Source organism: Podarcis erhardii (genome assembly GCF_964252035.2).
Source record: "Podarcis erhardii genome assembly, chromosome: 17".
In the NCBI taxonomy this organism is placed as follows: Eukaryota; Metazoa; Chordata; class Lepidosauria; order Squamata; family Lacertidae; genus Podarcis; species Podarcis erhardii.
This window is the reverse complement of record NC_138515.1, coordinates 2,406,411-2,425,098: the sequence shown is the minus strand read 5'-3', so window position 1 is coordinate 2,425,098 and position 18,688 is coordinate 2,406,411. Positions and strand designations below refer to the sequence as shown.

General features: G+C 46.2%; 1 protein-coding gene across 9 annotated transcripts in view; it reads right to left on the bottom strand.

The window, feature by feature from the left end:
- L1CAM (L1 cell adhesion molecule) overlaps nt 1–18,688 on the bottom strand; it is a 91,914-nt gene that overhangs the window by 28,544 nt on the left and 44,682 nt on the right. For all 9 annotated transcript variants that reach the window (XM_081844506.1, XM_081844508.1, XM_081844509.1 and 6 more), the window contains 12 exons: nt 17,558–17,728; nt 16,179–16,290; nt 13,262–13,446; nt 12,256–12,387; nt 12,015–12,158; nt 9,943–10,054; nt 9,076–9,242; nt 7,613–7,772; nt 7,398–7,526; nt 6,661–6,758; nt 5,251–5,448; nt 3,943–4,013 (listed from right to left, as the gene is read on the bottom strand). In XM_081844506.1, the coding sequence (XP_081700632.1) occupies nt 3,943–4,013; nt 5,251–5,448; nt 6,661–6,758; nt 7,398–7,526; nt 7,613–7,772; nt 9,076–9,242; nt 9,943–10,054; nt 12,015–12,158; nt 12,256–12,387; nt 13,262–13,446; nt 16,179–16,290; nt 17,558–17,728 (1,679 nt within the window). The remainder of the gene's footprint in view (nt 1–3,942; nt 4,014–5,250; nt 5,449–6,660; nt 6,759–7,397; nt 7,527–7,612; nt 7,773–9,075; nt 9,243–9,942; nt 10,055–12,014; nt 12,159–12,255; nt 12,388–13,261; nt 13,447–16,178; nt 16,291–17,557; nt 17,729–18,688) is intronic.

The window sequence follows — 18,688 nt, the reverse complement described above, 5'->3', positions numbered from 1 at the left end:
CGAGGCTATGGAACTTTCAATGCTTCTGGGCTTCTTTCCCAGTTTTACCCTGGGTTAAAGATCTCACTCTGGGAAGTCCCTCTAAGCTAAAACAAATACAACAGAGTTGGCTTTTTTCTTTACCCACTACAAAATAAGACAATGTCTCGTTTGAGATGCAAAAAGTAATTTACTGCCCTGCATAAAGCATTCTTACACCTGAAACATGGAACAGCAGAAAACTGGAATGCTTTGGGAAATAAACCATACAAAGCCCTTTAGCACCTTGCAACCTTCTTTGTTCCTGTTGGGGTCTGGAACAGGTGCTGTCCTTCCTTTTTCATCTCCCCACTTCACCACTTAAAATTTCTATGCTAGGAAATGCTTCACCTGTAAATTTCAATCTACTGTGCCTTTTAGGCTGCTGTTGAAGCAGGGCAACCCAGAACTGAGGCTATGTAAAAATTAGTCACTTAAAACACTGCAAGGTTGTTATCCGCCTCACCTCCACTCCCTGCTGTGTTTCAAGCTCATTTCTTACACTTCTGTACACACCAAGTTGGGGGTGGGGATATTTTCACCCCATGCCCATTAGCTGATTTGCTTCCCCACGCTGAACTCCAATCACTGGAGCTCTCAGCTGTGCATGTGCTGTCATCTGCGCATGCACAACAGCTGTCTCCAGCGTGCACACCTCAACTTAACCACTCCTTTCATTTTCAAATTGAATGGAACCTGGTTTGAGGGAATGTGAATTCAATAGTATTCCTCAAAAAGCTGGAGTGTGGCTAATGTCAGGGGTACTTCGCTTCAAACAACAGTGGGGGGCACACTGGAGCTGGAGTAAATACTGATGTACACACGGCCTGAATGGAAAGTAAATTCCTGTTCTTTTATAGGGACATTTGCCAGGTACCATCCTCGTTGTCTTTTCATAGCCAAGTGAAGCCCAGGCTTTTTACTGCAACACCTTATACTGCTGAAAATGGTTCAGAAACTTTGGCTGGTGCAGAATTTGGTGTCCAGGTTGCTCACTGGGGCAAGATGGTTTGAGCATATTACGCTGATCCTGGCCCAACTGCCCATTGCTTTCTGGGCACAATTCAAAATGCTGGCTTTGACCAATAAAGCCTTAAATGGCTCAGGACTGCAATACCTCAAAGACCATATGAACCAACCCAGACCCTGCAATCATCAGCTGAGGCCTCCATGAGAGGCCCAGAGGGTGGCAACATGAGAATGGATATTTTCTGTGGCTTCCCATCTGTGGAAGGCTCTCCCTGTGAGGCTCATCTGGCATCCTCACTACACATCTTTAGGCACCAGGCAAAAATGTTTCCCTAGAACCAGGCCTTTGGCTGATTGAAAATCCTATGGCCTTTTAAATGTGTTTGTGGAGGAGGAGTTATTGGTCTGCTTTTGCTCTCGTTTTATTATGTATCTTATGTTCTCATTTTGTATTTTTATGTTGTGAATCATCCTGTGATTTTCAGATGAAGGGCAGTATATAAATTTAACAACAACAACAACAACAACAACAACAACAACAATAATAATAGAATAATAAAAATAAGAAGCTGCTTCCCACTCCTTCACTAGATGGGTAGTTGCCATAGTTTTCAGGTAGATGTGGGTGCAGGATGTCACCAACCTTTTGAGAGTCATACAGCAGGCAGAAGCTCAACAGATGCTGCTTCTCCCTGGTGTGAACAGGTGTGTGAATTTGAACTTATTTCTATGGTTCATCACATATCATAAGTATAAATATTGACATAACTTATATATGATATGAGCTTCTCCATCATGAACTTAGCTTAACCGTGGTACAAACCTGATACCAGCCATCATACCTGTATCCAGAGGTGGGTGCATGTGGCAAACTGTGGGGTTGGAGTCCTGGACTGCACCCACTTCAGACTACAGGGATGATGACACACATGCATTTTTCTGTTCTTTCTACTTAAAAAGAAGAGAGTGAGAAAAACTCTCCCTAGAACATCAGGGGGAAGTTTATGCTGAAAATGTTTCTAAACTTACAAGCTTATTTGCTTCATGCAGCAATTTCTTTATTTAACTCGAGGGAGCATTCAGGCACATTAAGTTCCCCTAAAGAGGCTGAAGTGATACCCCACAGGTTGCAACCTTGCCCTCTGATGGGGAGGGAATGCTAATCCATACCCTCTGGTGTTCCAAACAAAAGTCATCATCAGGAAGATAATTCCTCTTGACAGCAGCCACCATCCTGGGTTAAACAGGAAATGGGAGCCACATGGCAACCCTCCCTCAGGGCCAAGACTGAACTGCGAGGGGCAACCAATGCCAGGCCAGCTGTGGTTAACACACAGTGTCCCCTCCACCGCCTGTATTGTGATAACATTTGTCTAGCTGAACTTGGTATTTGCCTCCCCGAACGGAAGCGTCTGGCACCAGCTCCCTCCTGGGAACAAAGCCCACAGTCCTCATCATTATGGCAAGCGCAAGCATTTGGGGACAATGCCGGCAGCAAACACAGTGCAGTGCGAACATGCCGCCCCTTTGCACGGGAATGCAAGCAACACAGCAAACCCAAACAGAGCGAAGATAATAAAAGGCCCAAGTGGCGTGTGTGCACTGTGTTGCCTCAATAGAAACACCCCACTCTGGCACCCTGTGTCAGCACACTCCACGTGCCACCTCAGTGAAGAGGCCACTCTCTCACTCTCTCACTCTCTTTCTCACACACTTGCTCTGCAGGGCTGGAATAGCGGACACAAAAGACAGACGTGAATGCAGGTCCTCCCTCATGTAATTTGGGCTGCAGAGGACACAGGAAGTGAGAAAGAAGAAGCAGCGCCATTAGTCAAAATGTGTGCCAAGAAAGGAGAAGAGGGTGGCGGGAATCCCCCAGAACCAAGAGGGTCATTGGCCCGTCTCACTCAGGGGAAGATTATTCCCAGAATCCTAAATATAGTGACTGAAAGTGAAATGAGTGTGAGCTGGACAGAGCCGGTTCAAATACCACCTCCATTTCAGTGCCCCTGACACCTGTAATAAAGGGTTAAGAATGCTTGGCCTACTTTACAGGGTTGTTGTAAGGAATACTGAGATCATGTATGTGAAATGCTCTGAATGTTAAAAAAAAATGTTTGTTTTGTATCAGCTTGTATCAGCTGGGATAAATTTAATCGGGATGGCCTGTGGTTGATTCGTTATGTTAGATTGCTTTGGGATTGACTTTGTTTAAAAGGGCTTTTATATGTAGTATTATGAAGTATTATGACTTTTTTGTTTGTACACTGAGTTTGGGGGAAAGTGGCATAAAGCTGCATGCAAACAAAACAAACAAACAAACAAATCCTTGAGTGACTTTCGTTCAGACCTTAACGTCTGCCTGATTTCGTTCCACTGGTGACTTCTGCTGGGGACACGCTATGCATTGTGTTAGGTCCGCCCCATGCTGTGAGCGGCTCTTTGTGTTCTGACTTGTTTAGCAGGCACATTGACAAATGCTGCAGCAGAGGTGCAAGAGCAAAGTGCTGAATATGTGATGTGAGGCATGGAGATAATAATACTGACCAACCTTACAAGGTTATTTGTTAAGATTACAAGAAGACAATATGTGTGGCTCAGTTGGACCACACAAAGCAACACACATACAAAGCAACTGGCCTCCAGCAACATATTGCTTGTGTGCCTTGCAGAAATACCCAAATTCACCTCAGAATTTAGGTTTAGGCAAAATTCAACAGCAACTCTTGCATCTGCTCAACACATAGCTGTCAACGTTTCCCCTTTTTTAAGGGAAATTCCCTTATTCCAAATAGGATTCCTCGCAAGAAAAGGGAAAAGTTGACAGCTATGGCTCAACATGCTGCTAAGTCAGCCATGCCACTAACACTGTGGAGGAGGAGGAGGAGGAGGAGGAGGAGGAGGAGGAGATCCAGGGATACCAAGACTAGGGCTGCAAGAATATTTATATTTTACCGTCCAGGTGATGATCATATTAGAAGTCTCGTTCCCCTTTCCTTTGACATCAGATGGATTCCGCTTAGGGGCTAGAAAGCAATGGAGCACAGTTAGGTTTGCTTATATATCAGCTCAGACAAAGCACCCACCATGACTAAGAGGCAGATAGTGGCATTTTCTTATGCCAAGCCACTTGTTCCCTCTCTTTCTCACGTTTGGGCTGTGAGTAGCCAAAACAGTATCACTCATGAGGGAGGAAACAGCAGGCTTGGGGGGAAATCCCAAGGTTTTCAGAAAAACAAAAAATATTTAGGAGACAGGAGACTTAACAGAGGAAAAACCTTAAAACAGTCCAATTAAGATCTGTGCATGCTCAATGGCTATGAAATTCTGCCTGTTGCAGGCCGGTGGGGGGGGGGGAGAGGAAAGCCTGGTGTGGGGAGGAATGGAATAGTGGGGCTGGAGCCCTGAACAGAAGCACTCTGAGCTGTAACATTTTGTTGCAGGGCCCCATTTGTCTGTGTATCACAAGCAATGTTGATTCTTACAGGGCAGGGCTGGCTCAATAAACTTTGGCAACTGAGGCGAAACACAAAATGCCACCCCTACGCCCCACTGCCACTGCCAGGGAAGAAGGGCAAAATGAAGATCTACATCAGGAGCAAGGAATAATTATTATTTTTAATTTTTAATTTTTATTTTTTTTATTTATACCCCGCCCATCTGGCTGGGTGGCTTCCAACAAAATATTAAAATACAGTAATGCATCAAACATTAAAAGCTTCCCTAAACAGGGCTGCCTTCAGATGTCTTCTAAAAGTCTGGTGGCTGTTTTTCTCTTTGACATCTGATGGGAGGGCGTTCCACAGGGTGGGTGCCACTACCAAGAAGGCCCTCTGCCTGGCTCCCTGTAACCTCACTTCTCGCAGGGAGGGAACCGCCAGAAGGCCCTCGGCGCTGGACCTCAGTGTCCGGGCAGAACGATGGGGGTGGAGATGCTCCTTCAGATATACTGGACCGAGGCCGTTTAGGCCTTTAAAGGTCTACATTGGGAACAAGAGTGGGAGGAGAGTAACAGCCCCTCCTATTCACCAAGAGGCCAAGGAAGCAGCAGATTCAGCCTCCAAAGATCATGCAGTACCTGCTGCTGCCACCATGGCAACAGTTGGCAATGCATTCCTTGGAGCCTGGATCTGCTATCCCTGTGGATCCTGCCGCTCGAGGCAATCGCCTCACCTTGCCTAATGGATGGGCTGGCCCTGCTACAGGGAACGATGACACTTAAGCCCCAAACATGCTTCTCCTTGGCATTGTCAGCCTCCTTACCTGCAGGATTTGTGACATAGCTGACAGGATGGGAATTTAGCGGACTGTCCCCATGATCATTTCTGGCCTTCACATAGAAGTTGTATTTCCTGAATGGAGAAAGGTGAAGCGTGGCCCACGGCTGGTTTCCTGGTACAGTGGTTAACTTTTCCATTTTTCCTTGCCCAAAGTTGCTTTCGTCACAAAATACAGTATACTCTGTGGGGAGAGTAAAGGCCATGTCAATAGTTAGACTAAGCTCCTCCCAGAAAAAAATCAAGGTCATCACAGCCTTTGACTGGGAAGCCCCACCACAACCAACTGGGAAAGAGATGCATTCTCTGCACATGCTCAGAAGCGTTCATTTTCCTGCAGCCAGTCTGAGCACACCAACGAAAATAACACTGGAGCAAATGTGTGACTTAAACAGAGCTTCCAGTTCCAAGTATATCTCAAATGAAGCACTGCATTGCTTCACACATAATACAGCAACAAACCCAGCAAGGAGTCAGAACCAACCCCTTATGGCTTTCTGACAAGAATACCTTCAGGAGACAAGCACTTTCTAACAGTTGTTTGCCCCACTTGAGATGTTTAGTTCTATACTTACAAAAATGAGCTGTGAGTCTAAAGCGCATACTAATGAGATTCTTTACAAACAGACCCAGGTACAAAAAGCACCTCAGTTTAAATGCCAAAATACATTGGTAGCGGCAGGGAAGTGCTATGATGCATTTACAGCCATGGTCCTTAAGGCCCACCTGGCTTCAAGAAGAACTCGTTTTCTACCCTGCCTTCTATTGCAAATAATAATAGGGCCTTCACCACAGGGAAACAGCAGAGAGATGCCATTCTGCATCCACAGAGAATCGGGGCCAAAGATGCCTTTCAATTTGTAAAACAAGTTCAGGTTGCAGATAACTCTAGTATTTAGCCTGTCTTTGTTTTAAATGCAGCTAGGACCTGTGTGGAGGACCTGTGGAGGAATATGGTTGTTCTGCTGAGGTGATTTCAGTAGCTGCTGAGAAAGGAAGAAATAGGGGTACAGGAGGAAGATAAAGTTTATGGGCAGGAATTGGGGGAGGGCAAAGTAAAACACTGAAAAGGGTATCAGGCTAGTTTTGCAAAACAAAGAGGTAATAGTGTGTGCACATTTTGCATCATATCAGGTTCTACAGGTTTGTTAAAAAATGAAATCAGGAAATCTGAGGGTTATGATTTATTTGGTGGGGGGAATAGCTGCCCCCCATGTTTCCCCATCCTGCCATTACCCATGGTATGACTGGATCCTGCCCTCCCACCCAAACACATCCCACGTGAGAGAGTTCTGAAGAAAAGCCAAGAATTCGAAGGCTTTGAGTGAGGATTCCAAACTGGTAACATGGCAATGCTGGCTCTAAGCACCACAGTGCACTCAGCCCTGTTTCTTACCCTTGATAGGCCTGTTGTGATCATCTCCTGGTGTCCACGTCAACTTCACCTGCCAGTCCTGCTGCTCCGACAGTTCCAGATTTGACACAGGGCCAGGACTGCCTGAAAGAGAGACCATCATGTGAGCCACAATGAGGGAGTGATCGCAGGATGAAAGCCCCAAATCTTCTTTGTATCTCCTTTAGCAGTTTTCCCAGAGCTGACCCAAAACATTTTGGATCCTGAGATTAAAATTCCAAATGGCAGCTCTGTCTCTCCCCACCCCACCCCATGGTATAATTAATGTTGTTATTATTTCACTAACTGATAGGGCTATCTAGAAATGGAAGTAGTTTCAGTTAATAAATATTTGTCTTTTAAACATGTCTCTCTCTCCCATGCACATATATATCAATTTCCTCACAACCCGGACTCAAATAAAACTTGCTTCACAGATGCCTTCGGAGGCATGTTGAAGGATGTACATGTTTATGTACATCTCCCGGTCAGAAGAAGCATCACTTCTCTCTCTCTCTCTCTGTCCCTCCCTCCCCCACCTTGAGTTCCCTTTTATAGTAACACCAGATTCACCTCAAAACATCAAAAACCAAAAACATGTGCCCCAAATCTACCAGCTGCAGCCACTGCCTCACTTACCATCACTTTGCTCTCTCAGTAAGTTTGGAGTCTAAAGAACCCAAGACAACCATTTTACAAGAGGTAAAAGAACCCATATCTGATTTCTTCTTTTTTGGTACTTGCCATATACCCAAAGCTTGGCACTTTTCTCCACAGAGTCAAGAGCTGTCCAAGCCCGGCAGGTGTATATTCCTTGGTCAGAATAGTCCAGGTCAGTGATGGTCAAGGATGTGTCATTGATGAAATACCTAGCAGGTGGATAAAATAAGAGTGCTTTGTGGTTTCCCTCAGTCCACAGCCCCCCCCACAACCCTGCCCTGCCCACACCACTCACTTGTCATTGTCAGCGGACTCCTTAATCAGCTGCCCTTTTCGGTGCCACTCAAGACCAGGGCCTGGGATGGTGTCATCGAACACCACTTTGCAATGGAACGTCACATGGCCACCCTTCTCCCCTTCTGTGTTTGTAGGCTCCACTTCAAACTGTGTGGCTCCTGGAACAGGGACAGAATGTGGAGTCGTGTCCTCTCTCCCCACCATGCCTTGCTATGGTTGGAGGGATGAGATCTCAATAGCCCTCATGGCTTCTCTTTCCCTATCATTCCACAGTGTGACGAGCACCTCCCATTGCAGACAGGGCCAGGCAACAAATTTTCAGGCAAGGCAACCTCTTAAGAAGTTCTCCTGCACACACCTCACTGAAATGAACCAGGTGACCACTTTTGACCTGTTTCCTACACTTTTACCTTAAATGGCACCCCAAACCGAGTATTCCTAAAGCTGCTCTGATTTAAATTAGCTTGGCAGTGGCCTGAATATGTTAATTTTAGGCAGACCTCAACATGCAAGACAAAAGGCAAATCTAAAATGTGAGCATGAGGGGAAAAAACAAGATTTGCTGCCACCCCAGGAGAGCTATCATTCTTACTGTGAGGTTACCAAGACAGTACTCTTTCCACTTCTCAGAAGAGGGCACTTACTCTTTCCACTTCTCAGAAGAGGGCAGGATACTCAGGAGAACCTGAATCATCTCCTAATTTCATTGGGGAAGCACCCAAAACTTCAGTATTATCTATAAAATCCATCTGTGAAGCTGGCTGTACAGGAGGATGGAGATGTTCAACTAAGGGCCTTAGAGGCTGTGGCTGAGAGTTCAGAGGTGGGCAGAAAGTAGTCCACGAGGTGCCCTCCATATGTTGTTGGCAGGGGCATCCCCTCCCATTTTGACACCTGAGGCAAAACAGGAAGGGTGCTGCTCCTGTCAAATCTTTGCTTACGAGGGTCGCACAGTGCAGCTTCCGGCAGCATCTCATGGAACTCTCACAAGAACTTGTCAGAAGCCACTGCCACTACTTCTCCCCATTTTTCTGATGGTCACTGGGCTCCATCCTGCAGGATTCAGCTGCCCAAGGCAGTTGTCTCAGTCTGCCTCATGGGCGGGCTGGGCCTGGTTGCTGGGCAATGCGAGCTGAAGCCAATGTGGTCTGTGGTCAGGGGGAGGATGGAAATTGTAGTCCAACATCTGACACCAAACTGTCTACCTCATGAAGTGAGATCTGATCCCTTTGGCCTTTCTCTCTGTTTACCTTTAGTGTGACTGCTCAGGCTGGAGAAAGCAGGAAAGTGGAACACCTATTTTTCAATTTCATCATACCGCAATGACCTATGACTGCTATCTTCCCATCAAGCCTCATTGTGCCTTACTATTATGCCTTACTGACTATTTCCTATCCAACTTCTCTTCAGATTCATAACCCGTCTGAGAGGTGTGGTGCATTCTGGGAAATCTGCTCCCACCTTTGACAAAAAGTTGGGCAACGATGGAGACATTGTTCTGATCATTCTCAGCAAAGCATGTGAAGTTCCCTGCATCCTCACGCTGGACTTTCTCAAGCTGCAGGGTTCCGTTTGTGAATAGAAAGCTCCGGTAATCTTCCATGATGGAGTACATGCCTTCTGTAAGCCTGGAAGTAAGAGCAAGAGGGGGCACATCAAGCGCATGAAAGAGAAAATGCTCTGTTGTCAATATGGTTAGTGTTGCTGTCACTTAAAAACAAAAAAATTCCAGAGGGATTCCTGTGATTTTAAGATCTACACCATAAGCAGAGGGTGCCTCCAGAGTGTCAGTGTTTTGCAGGAGAGATTTCAGTGCATACTGGAACTTCAGTTTTGAGCAATTAAAGTTTGATATGACAGATTGATGCTAATAATAAAGATCTCACAGCATATATTCACTGTCTCCACACAAATAAGGCATCATTTTCCATTTACAAATAAAAGTTACTACACTTACTCAGTGGCACTCAACCCCAAGCGCCAGAACTTTGGCACAGAGAAGATGAGATATATACAAATGGTGCCATAGCTGCTTAGGACAAAGTTAGCAAGAAAATGGAATCGATAGATCCAAAGGATTCAAGTTACAAGAAAAGAAATTCCAACTAAACATCAGGAAGGGGAAGAGCTGTTCAACAGTGGAAAGGACTTCCTCAGAAGGTGGTGGACTCTCCTTCCTTGGAGGTTTTTAAGCAGTGGCTGGATGGCCATCTGCCATGGATGCTTTTGCTGAGATTCCTGCATTGCAGGGGGTTGGACTAGATGACCCTCTGGTCCCTTCCAACTCTATGATTCTATGAAATACATCAGCCATAGCAGAGAACTCACCAGTTCACAGTGGGCCGAGGTGCCCCAAAAGTCTCACAGTGCAGGGTGGCTGTCTGGTTCTCCACCACATTGTATACTAACCCATCCGGGGTCAGGATCTCTGTTGGCAGACCTGAATTAAATCAAGTAGATAGATACGTTTGGGGCATGGCACCCTCTGAACAAACAACCAGTTCTGTCTCCTCAACGAAACCCATCTAGGATTTTGCAAGTATATTGGACCAGCCTCATAATCAGGGTTTTTTTAAGTGAGGGCCGGGGGGGGGGGGGAGGGTGTTGAGGACATGGGGTTTTTTTACAATTAGTTTGTATTAAATATTTTATTGTGTCACAAAACAAACAAATAAACAGGGGAAAGTACATATAGTGTCTCCACTTTCAATTCATAGAGTATTTTTCACATTTCGTTTACAGTCGTTTAAAAACATTTCTTTTACAGTCAGACTTTATTGTTAAAGATATTGTGTGGTTGGGGTAAAAGAGAGGAGGGAGATAGAGATAGATCTTTTGCTCTATTGCATAGTGTTTGTGTGGTGTTTTTGTGTCAGCATCACGTGGGCTGGACCTTTATTTATATATTTTTGTTGGCATTGCAAGAGCTTAGAGAGTCCAGAGCTTGGTTGGTTGCCGTGTGGTTGGTTTGTCTGTGTGAGCAGGGACAGGGGGGTTGGGGTTGGGTCAAGTTAGCCATACAAAAAATTATGGGAAGCCACCCTTTGAGAAAAGTTAACCAACAAGCTTAAACTAGCACAGGGAGGGTTGCCATATTTTGAAGGGCAAAAAAGAGGACACATTTGCCAACTTCTACTTTTAAAAAGTAGGATGTGTCCATGAAAAAGAGGATGTGTCCTGGAAAAAGAGGACATATGGCAACCCTAACTGGTCACCCTCACCCCGGTGTTGCTCCCCTTCATCACATTTACAGCACAACAAAACAATGACCTATCCCCCTCCCACAGGATACAAACTGGGGAAATTGTAAGTCAAACAGCAAAAAAACCCCAACAACAATTAAACACATTTAGTCATTTAGCATATTAGATCTTTTTGGTAAAGGCTTTTAATGTGTATGTGTATATATGTGTGTGTGTGTGTGTTTTGTATACCGTATGTATATGTATGTGTGTGTGCGCGCACACACACACACACACTTGTTTGTTGTATTACTATTTGGCCAGATGCTAGCCAAGGCTTAACACTCGTTGACCAGAATGTCTGGAGGTAGGAATAAGTGTACTTCTCTTACTGACAAATGGGGTCAAGTAAGCCTTCGTGTTTTCCTTGTATCTCCATAAGTAAAAGGGTTTGACTAGGCTCAAGAGCTAGAGGCCCCTGAACCTAATTCCCTCTTCCTGGAGAAACCTCTCTGGGCCTTTCCCTCCCCAAGAGGCAAAGCCAGATGTGAAGCAGTGACATCTGTGGCAACAAAACGCATAGTGGGCTGGGGCTGATGTGCTAGCTAGCCCAACACACATCACTAAATGACCCTCCAGGAAAAGTAGCTACTAGAGACTTGGTAAAGGTAAAGGTAAAGGGACCCCTGACCATTAGGTCCAGTCGTGGCTGACTCTGGGGTTGCGGCACTCATCTCGCTTTATTCACCGAGGGAGCCAGCGTACAGCTTCCAGGTCATGTGGCCAGCAGGACTAAGCCGCTTCTGGCGAACCAGAGCAGCGCACGGAAACGCCATTTACCTTCCCGCCGGAACGGTACCTATTTATCTACTTGCACTTTGACGTGTTTTCAAACTGCTAGGTTGGCAGGAGCAGGGACCAAGCAAAAGGAGCTCACCCTGTTGCGGGAATTCGAACTGCCAACCTTCTGATCAGCAAGTCCTAGGCTCTGTGGTTTAACCCACAGCACCACCCGCAGCTAAAGACTTTACCTTCTTTTTAAAAACAAAAAACCCTGAAAACTGAAATTCAGAGGAGCCTGGAACACCTTCAGGCATTATTTGCAATGTGAGAATGGTGACACTTGTGTGTGTGTGCTCTCTGTTGGCTCCTCCCACCTTGCCACCCTGTGCAGCTGGTCTAGCCCCACGCACATCCAAGAGGAGCAGATAAACTCACGGACAATGAGGATGTACGCATTGGCCAGGAGACTGCCATGCTTATTATGGGCTTCACACTGGATCACAGCTGTGTCATTGGGCTGCACTTGGTTGAGGATCAAAGCTCCCGGGACCACCTTCCTTCTCGGGTCTGGCATCACCTCTGAAACCCAGCAAAAGAGTTTAGGCCCACGAGAGGAAGTATGGCAGCATGGCATCCCTTTCCCTCACCCACATTCCATACCTGCCCATTCACTCACCTTCTAGCGGGATCCCATTTATCCTCCACGACACCTCTGGTTTGGGTTGCCCATCAACATCACAATTCAAGCGCACATTTTCTCCTGGTGCAAAGATCTCGCTCTCGGGCTCTTTTATCCAGTATGGAGCAGCTGAGAAAAGAAGGCAGAGTGAAAGGGCCGCCTCCCCACCCACAAGCCCCATCTGCAGCCTCACTGCTAACTCCACAGACTCATCTAGACCCAGCCTTGCCTTTCTGGAAAAGAATCCTATCCAGGAAACCTTGGCTGGCATGAAGGAGAGACCTCTCAGGGCAGTGCACGATGCCCTTGGAGGGTGAGACGTTTGATGGGGCCACAGTGAAGGAGTTGTCCCCCTTTCTTTTTTTACCCTTTTTGTTGTCTTTATTAAAGGATTTTCATAGCTAGCAAGGATGCGTACAATGCCTCAGTCCTTTCTCACATTGGGTGTGAGACGCTGCTGTCATAGAGGTGGGAGGGAGAATAAGGGAGAGCGGGGAGAAAGAAGTAGGGTAGTGATTTTTCATTCTTTTCATTAGTGTACATATGTGCAGAGTTTTTGGTCAGTGTTGCAAGGATAGGTTCTTTATTTATCTGTTTGTTCTTGTTGGCAGTGTGAGATGCTGGAGAGACCAGAGCGTGGTTGGTTGCATTTAGCTGATTGTCGTGAGTTTTTTTGGGGGGGGGTTACCCTCCTTTTCTCACATTCCTGACGACAACAACAACAAAATCTTCTTCCCACTATTCACTTAAAACAAACAAAATAGACTGCAAGTTTAGCACCATGTCTAGTCTGGTCCCCAATTCAATGGGACTTAAAACCTAAGTAATGTTTTTCGTTCTTTGCTGAATGTTTCCCCCTACTGAAATCTGAAATGAATGGCTTCTCCTAGGAGAGACCCCCTCACACACACCCCACTAGAGTCCTAGTGCCCCGGCTTAGCTGGTGCCCCCTCTTATCCCACCAGCTACGCTTGTGTAGTTATGCCTGTGGCTGTGGACATACCCTCGACCGTCACGTAGTAGCTGTGGCGGATCGTGCCGTGGTCGTTGTGAGCAATGCACTGGTATTCCCCATCATCATCCTCCTCCACACTTGGGATGCGCAGGGTTTTATTTGAGTTCTCAAAGACTACCCGGTCCGAAAGCTTCAGTCTGTTCATGTGAATCCATTCCACGGTTGGTGTAGGGCTGCCAGAGACAGGAGAGAAAGGGTGAGGGTAAAAAATGGCTAATGACTCTGGTTGGGGGTCCAACTAGTTTAATGCCTAAGACCAAGAACCCTCCAGGTGTTGCTGGGGTTCAACTACCATCGTCTCCATTGGCCCACGCTGACCGGGGCTGATGAGAGAGAGCTAGAGCCCTATAGCATCCGCAGGACCAACAGGAAAGCTGGAAAGAGCCCTGCTACGTTGTCCTATCCCAGATCCTCTCCTCCTCCCTGCCCCATACCGTGTCACTGGCAGTAGTGATGCAATGGCTGAAAGCCAGTGTGGTGTAGTGGCCTGAGTGCTGGACTATGACCTGGGAGAGCAGGGTTCCAATCCCCGCTCAGCCATGAAGCTCAGTGAGTGACTTTGGACCAGTCACAGATAGGTAGCCGTGTTGGTCTGCCATGGTCAAAACAAAATAAAAAAATTCCTTCCAGTAGCACCTTAAAGACCAACTGAGTTAGTTCTAGGTATGAGCTTTCGTGTGCATGCATGCATCTGAAGAAGTGTGCATGCACACGAAAGCTCATACCTAGAACTAACTCAGTTGGTCTTTAAGGTGCTACTGGAAGGAATTTTTTTATTTTGTTTGGACCAGTCACTCTCTCTTAGCCTAACCTCCCTCATAGGGCTGCTGAGAGTTAAAAGAGAGAGTGGGAGAACTAAGAACTATGTCACCTTGAACTTTTTGGAGAAAAGATGGGATCTAATGGTAATAAAAAACAAACATTTAATTGATTATTTTGTTAGATTAATGGCTTAAAAACTTATTGATTGGCTAAATGTATTCTTTTAATTAAAAAATTATTTTATTTTAAAAACAAGAACTCATAAAAACTGCCATCTTAGTAGTGAAATCGCCTCTTATGTAAGAGAGAAGAGGGGAGGTTTCATCTTCTACGATGTGGCTGCTATGAAATATTATCTATTTATTTTATAAATATTTTTATATAACTATATAATTAAAATAAAGCAGGAAATGTCTATCTACAATAAAAACCACAGGAAAAAATTAAAACCAGAGACCATCTACTAACTATTACGGAAATATGTTTTCTCAGTTGCCTTCACAAGCTTCAGGAAGTGCTCTATTTCACTCTGCAGCAGTTTTGGATTGCATCAAGATTCAGTTAGCTCAATTTTGCTTCCAACACCATCAGCAAGACATAACTGTGAAATCCTAGCAATGTGACATATTTTTCTTTCATCTCATTTCATCTTCACAACAAGGAAGTAGCCTAGACTGAGGGATTGTGACTGGCTTCACAGTCATGCAGTAAGATTGACTTGAACCTGAACCGCTTTGCTCATAGGTCAACATGCCACCACCATAACGCCCTGGCTCCCCTTCCGACTATGCGCACCAAGCAAGGTTGCTCTTAGTCTTCCTCTCGAAGGTACTCTCTATTCTTTCTGTCATCATCCAGACAATAAATGAAACCATGACTAAGAACGCTGCCCAAGTGCTTCCTGGATCTCCTTGGCTGGCACTTTCCCCTTCTTTATCCTCATCAGCCAGCCTGTGGCTGAAGGGCCGGCTGAGCTGAGAGTCTCCAGAGAAGCCAACTAGCAAGACGTTTCCTTAATCACACAAGAAACACTTTGGATTGTAAGCCAGCCTTTAAGTGCCTTTCCTGCTTCCAAGCCCACAGGATGCAGCCAGGGGGGAGAAAGGAGGCTGCCCACACCTGAGGATGGAGCTGGAGGTCTCTGTTTGCTTGCCAAATTACCAAGGAGGGAAGACTAAAATCCCAAGAGGGTCCCCTCCTCTTCTCCACTTGCAATGCAGGGACTCTGGAGACACATTAAAAAGGAGCTTGCCTGCCCGCCGACCTGCAGGTACGTCTCCCCTACTGAAGCTGCACTAAGGAGAATGGAACCTCAATCTCTTGCCTTCTCTCAACTTCCATATGTACACGCACACAGTCTTAGACCCATCCATACCTCCCTCTCTCAAACATCAAATGTTTCTCTCTTTCTCTCTCTCTCTCTCATAGACACACACACACACACAGAGAGAGAGAGAGAGAGTCAGATATCTGCTTTAGGCAACCAGAAGGGAAAGATCTGTGAGTGCCCCTAAACCGTGAGTGGTTAAGCTGTCCCTCCAGCCAGCATGACCAATGGTCAGATTAACCACCCCGGCCCTCAACTAACAGAGTAATGGATGAACACCAGGGAAACACTTGAAGAAGATAATAAGGGGTGGGTTTAATGTAGGGATGGGTAACTTGTGGCTCTCCACATAGACACTGCTGGATTACAGTTCCCGTCATCCCTGACCACTGGGCATACTGGCTGTGGCTGAGGAGAGCTGGAATCCAGTAATATCTGGAGGGCCACAGGTTCTGTATCCCTGGGTTGAGAAAGCCAAGAAGTTACACTTCCATGTGATTCATAGTTGCCCCGTGGAACTCACTGCCACAGGAATACTGTGAAGGTAGTTAATTTCAGGTAAAATTAATGTGAATTTAGAGAAATTTATGAAGTATCCTAAGGTACATTCATGGATATATTTTTTAAAAAAGCCAAGATATCCAGAGGCTGCAGAATCATGTGACAGCTGATCCACTGGGTGACTGTCTCTGATGGAACTCTTCCCCTTCAAGGATCTTCAAACCTTCCTCTCCCCAACTCTCTCCATGGGCGTTTTGGAGTCCTTTTCGGGTAGAGTTTGAGCCCTTTGACAACAGGTATCTCCAAGGCACTTACAGTCCTGCCACAATGCACTCCAGCACCAAGGGCTCCCCCTGCTTCGCCTCGTATGTGTTGGGCATCTTATCCGGTACAATTAGCATTGGCTTCTGGTTCGAGAAACTGTTGGCTGTGGAAGAGAAAGAAGGGAAGGCAACTGGGCAGCAATGGAACCAACAGGGTGCTGAGCGCACTCTGAGCTAATCTGACCTGCTGTGACCCTGTCCCATAGAGCAGTGGCAGCTCCTGCAGAGGCCTAGTTGGTGCAAACTGTGGAAGAGGCAGGAGCAGCACTGCTCTTCAGCAGCACCACCTTAAGAGTGCAGAATAGGGACCATCTCATTTGTCCCTCTGATCTAACAAGGCAAGCATGCACCCTTTTAACAGAGCTACTCAGCCACAGACCTTCCATTTCTATCTACATTTGCACATCACACTCAGCCAAACCATGGCTTAGTGCCATCACATAAGCATGCAGGCTCCCAGAGAGGAGATTGTGGCTACCGTGCTCCTCCCCAGTTGTTCTGCTGCAGCAGTAACCAAGGCGTTTGGCTTGACTCTCTCCAGAGTAACCATGAACTATAACCAAGATCTGCCCTGTGGTTTACAGCTTGCAGTTTGTCTGGGAGAGCTAAATCATGAGTCAGGTTCAGATATGTGTGAAGTCAAACCATGGCTTAGTGCAGTGCAGCACTAAGTGCTCTTTTCTTCTGGAGCTCATATGCTTGTGCGTTCACACAAAGCCATAGTTTGGCTTAAATTGACCCTTCTCTCAGTCCCGCCACACTCACAGGCATGCTTGGTAGAGACGTGGGAGAGGGCCTTCTTGATGGTTTCTCCCAGACTTCAGAACTCCTTCCCTAGAGAAGGTAGACTGGCCCCCTCCTTGTTGTCCAGCAAGTGAAGACCCTCTTGCTCCAACAGGCTTTTGGGAGGTGTCTGCTGGCGCCATGCGCTTTTATTGTAATTATAAAAACAACATCATCAAACTGGGCCAAAGACCAGCCAGAATTAAACTGGAGCTTCACACAGCTGTTGAAGTTGACAAGTGAGGGATTGAAGGCAGGTCAGGGAACCTGTTGTCTTCCTGACATTATTGAACTACAACTCCCATCATGCATGACCATTGGTCAAACTGGCTGGGGCCAATTGGAATTGGAGTCCAATGACATCTAGAGGGCTACAGATTGCCATCTCTGCTGTACTTGCCATAGCCTACTGTTCACCCTGTTATACTTCTCCCTTCCTTAGCCTCAAAACTAATTACCAAGAAACTAACACTTTCTCAGTGTATCTTAGACTGGGTGGACAGAAGATCAGGTGACTGATGGATCCTTGTACCTTTCCACCACAGAAGGTAGCTGCACTTCAGAAATGCAGGGTATCTGAAGACTTACTGGGGAAAACCTTTAGTTCAATGGGCTCCTTCTGGATGATGATTCGAGGACCTTGGAAATGGGCGTTGCAAATATAGTCAGGGCGGCTGTCCTTCATCTGGACGTTGGCAAAATAGAGATTCCCGTCCTGGCCCATGGTGACACGGTCATCTTTTGTGATATGCTCGATCTCTGAAGGGGAAGGAGAGAGTGGAAATAGCAAAGTGGGGTGAGAAGCCACAGCACGGTAGACTGATTCTTCCACCCTATCTCTTGGCCCAGCCAACATCATAGGAGAGAGAGGAATCACACCCCATTTCATTCATTCATTCATTCATTCATTCATTCATGAATTGATCAGGTGGATCAGACCAAAGGTCTCCCTTCCAACAGTAGCCTGGCATATGCCTCAGTGAAAGTGGATACTGACAGTCCTGTGCTCTGCTTTCCCCCCACAAGACCTCAGATCTCCTTCAGGTAGCAGGCCATGGGATCTGAATCCCAGTAATCAGTTCCAAGCAAAACCACCTTGATTAATGCATTGAGCTACACTTTCCTGGACAAAAGTCCATCTCCTAGGGTACTTAGAGTGGACTTACATAGAATCAGACCATCTACCCGAATACTGCTTATTCCACGGGTAGGGAACTTGTGGCCTCCAAAGGTTGTGGGACTACAAATCCCATTTTATCCCTGGCCATTGGCAATTCAGGGCTGGGATTTGTGGGAGTTGGAGTCCAACATCTAGAGGGCCACAGACTCCCCAGCTCTGATCCATTCTGACTGGTTGAATCACAGATTGATCCAGGGACTTGCATACATAAAAGGCAGGAATAATGTGATCCCCACCCCCCATTTTTGTTTTCAATTTACCTCTTGTATGTTGCATAGAGGTATTTGTTAAGAAGCCACTAATAAATATGTAATATTTATTTGTAATAAATAGACATAGAAAAATACATAAATATAAAGGCATGTGTCCCAACATTATACTATCTGACAATGAGCCTAGAACCCAAGCCTCTTCCCTCCTGAGTTGAGTAGCCTAACTGCTCACCCTAAGCAGCAGGCCAACTGCTGGCAGACAGTAGTCCCCACCTTGGTCATCTTTGCCACATGATCACACCTGGAAGGGCCACCAGGGATACTCAC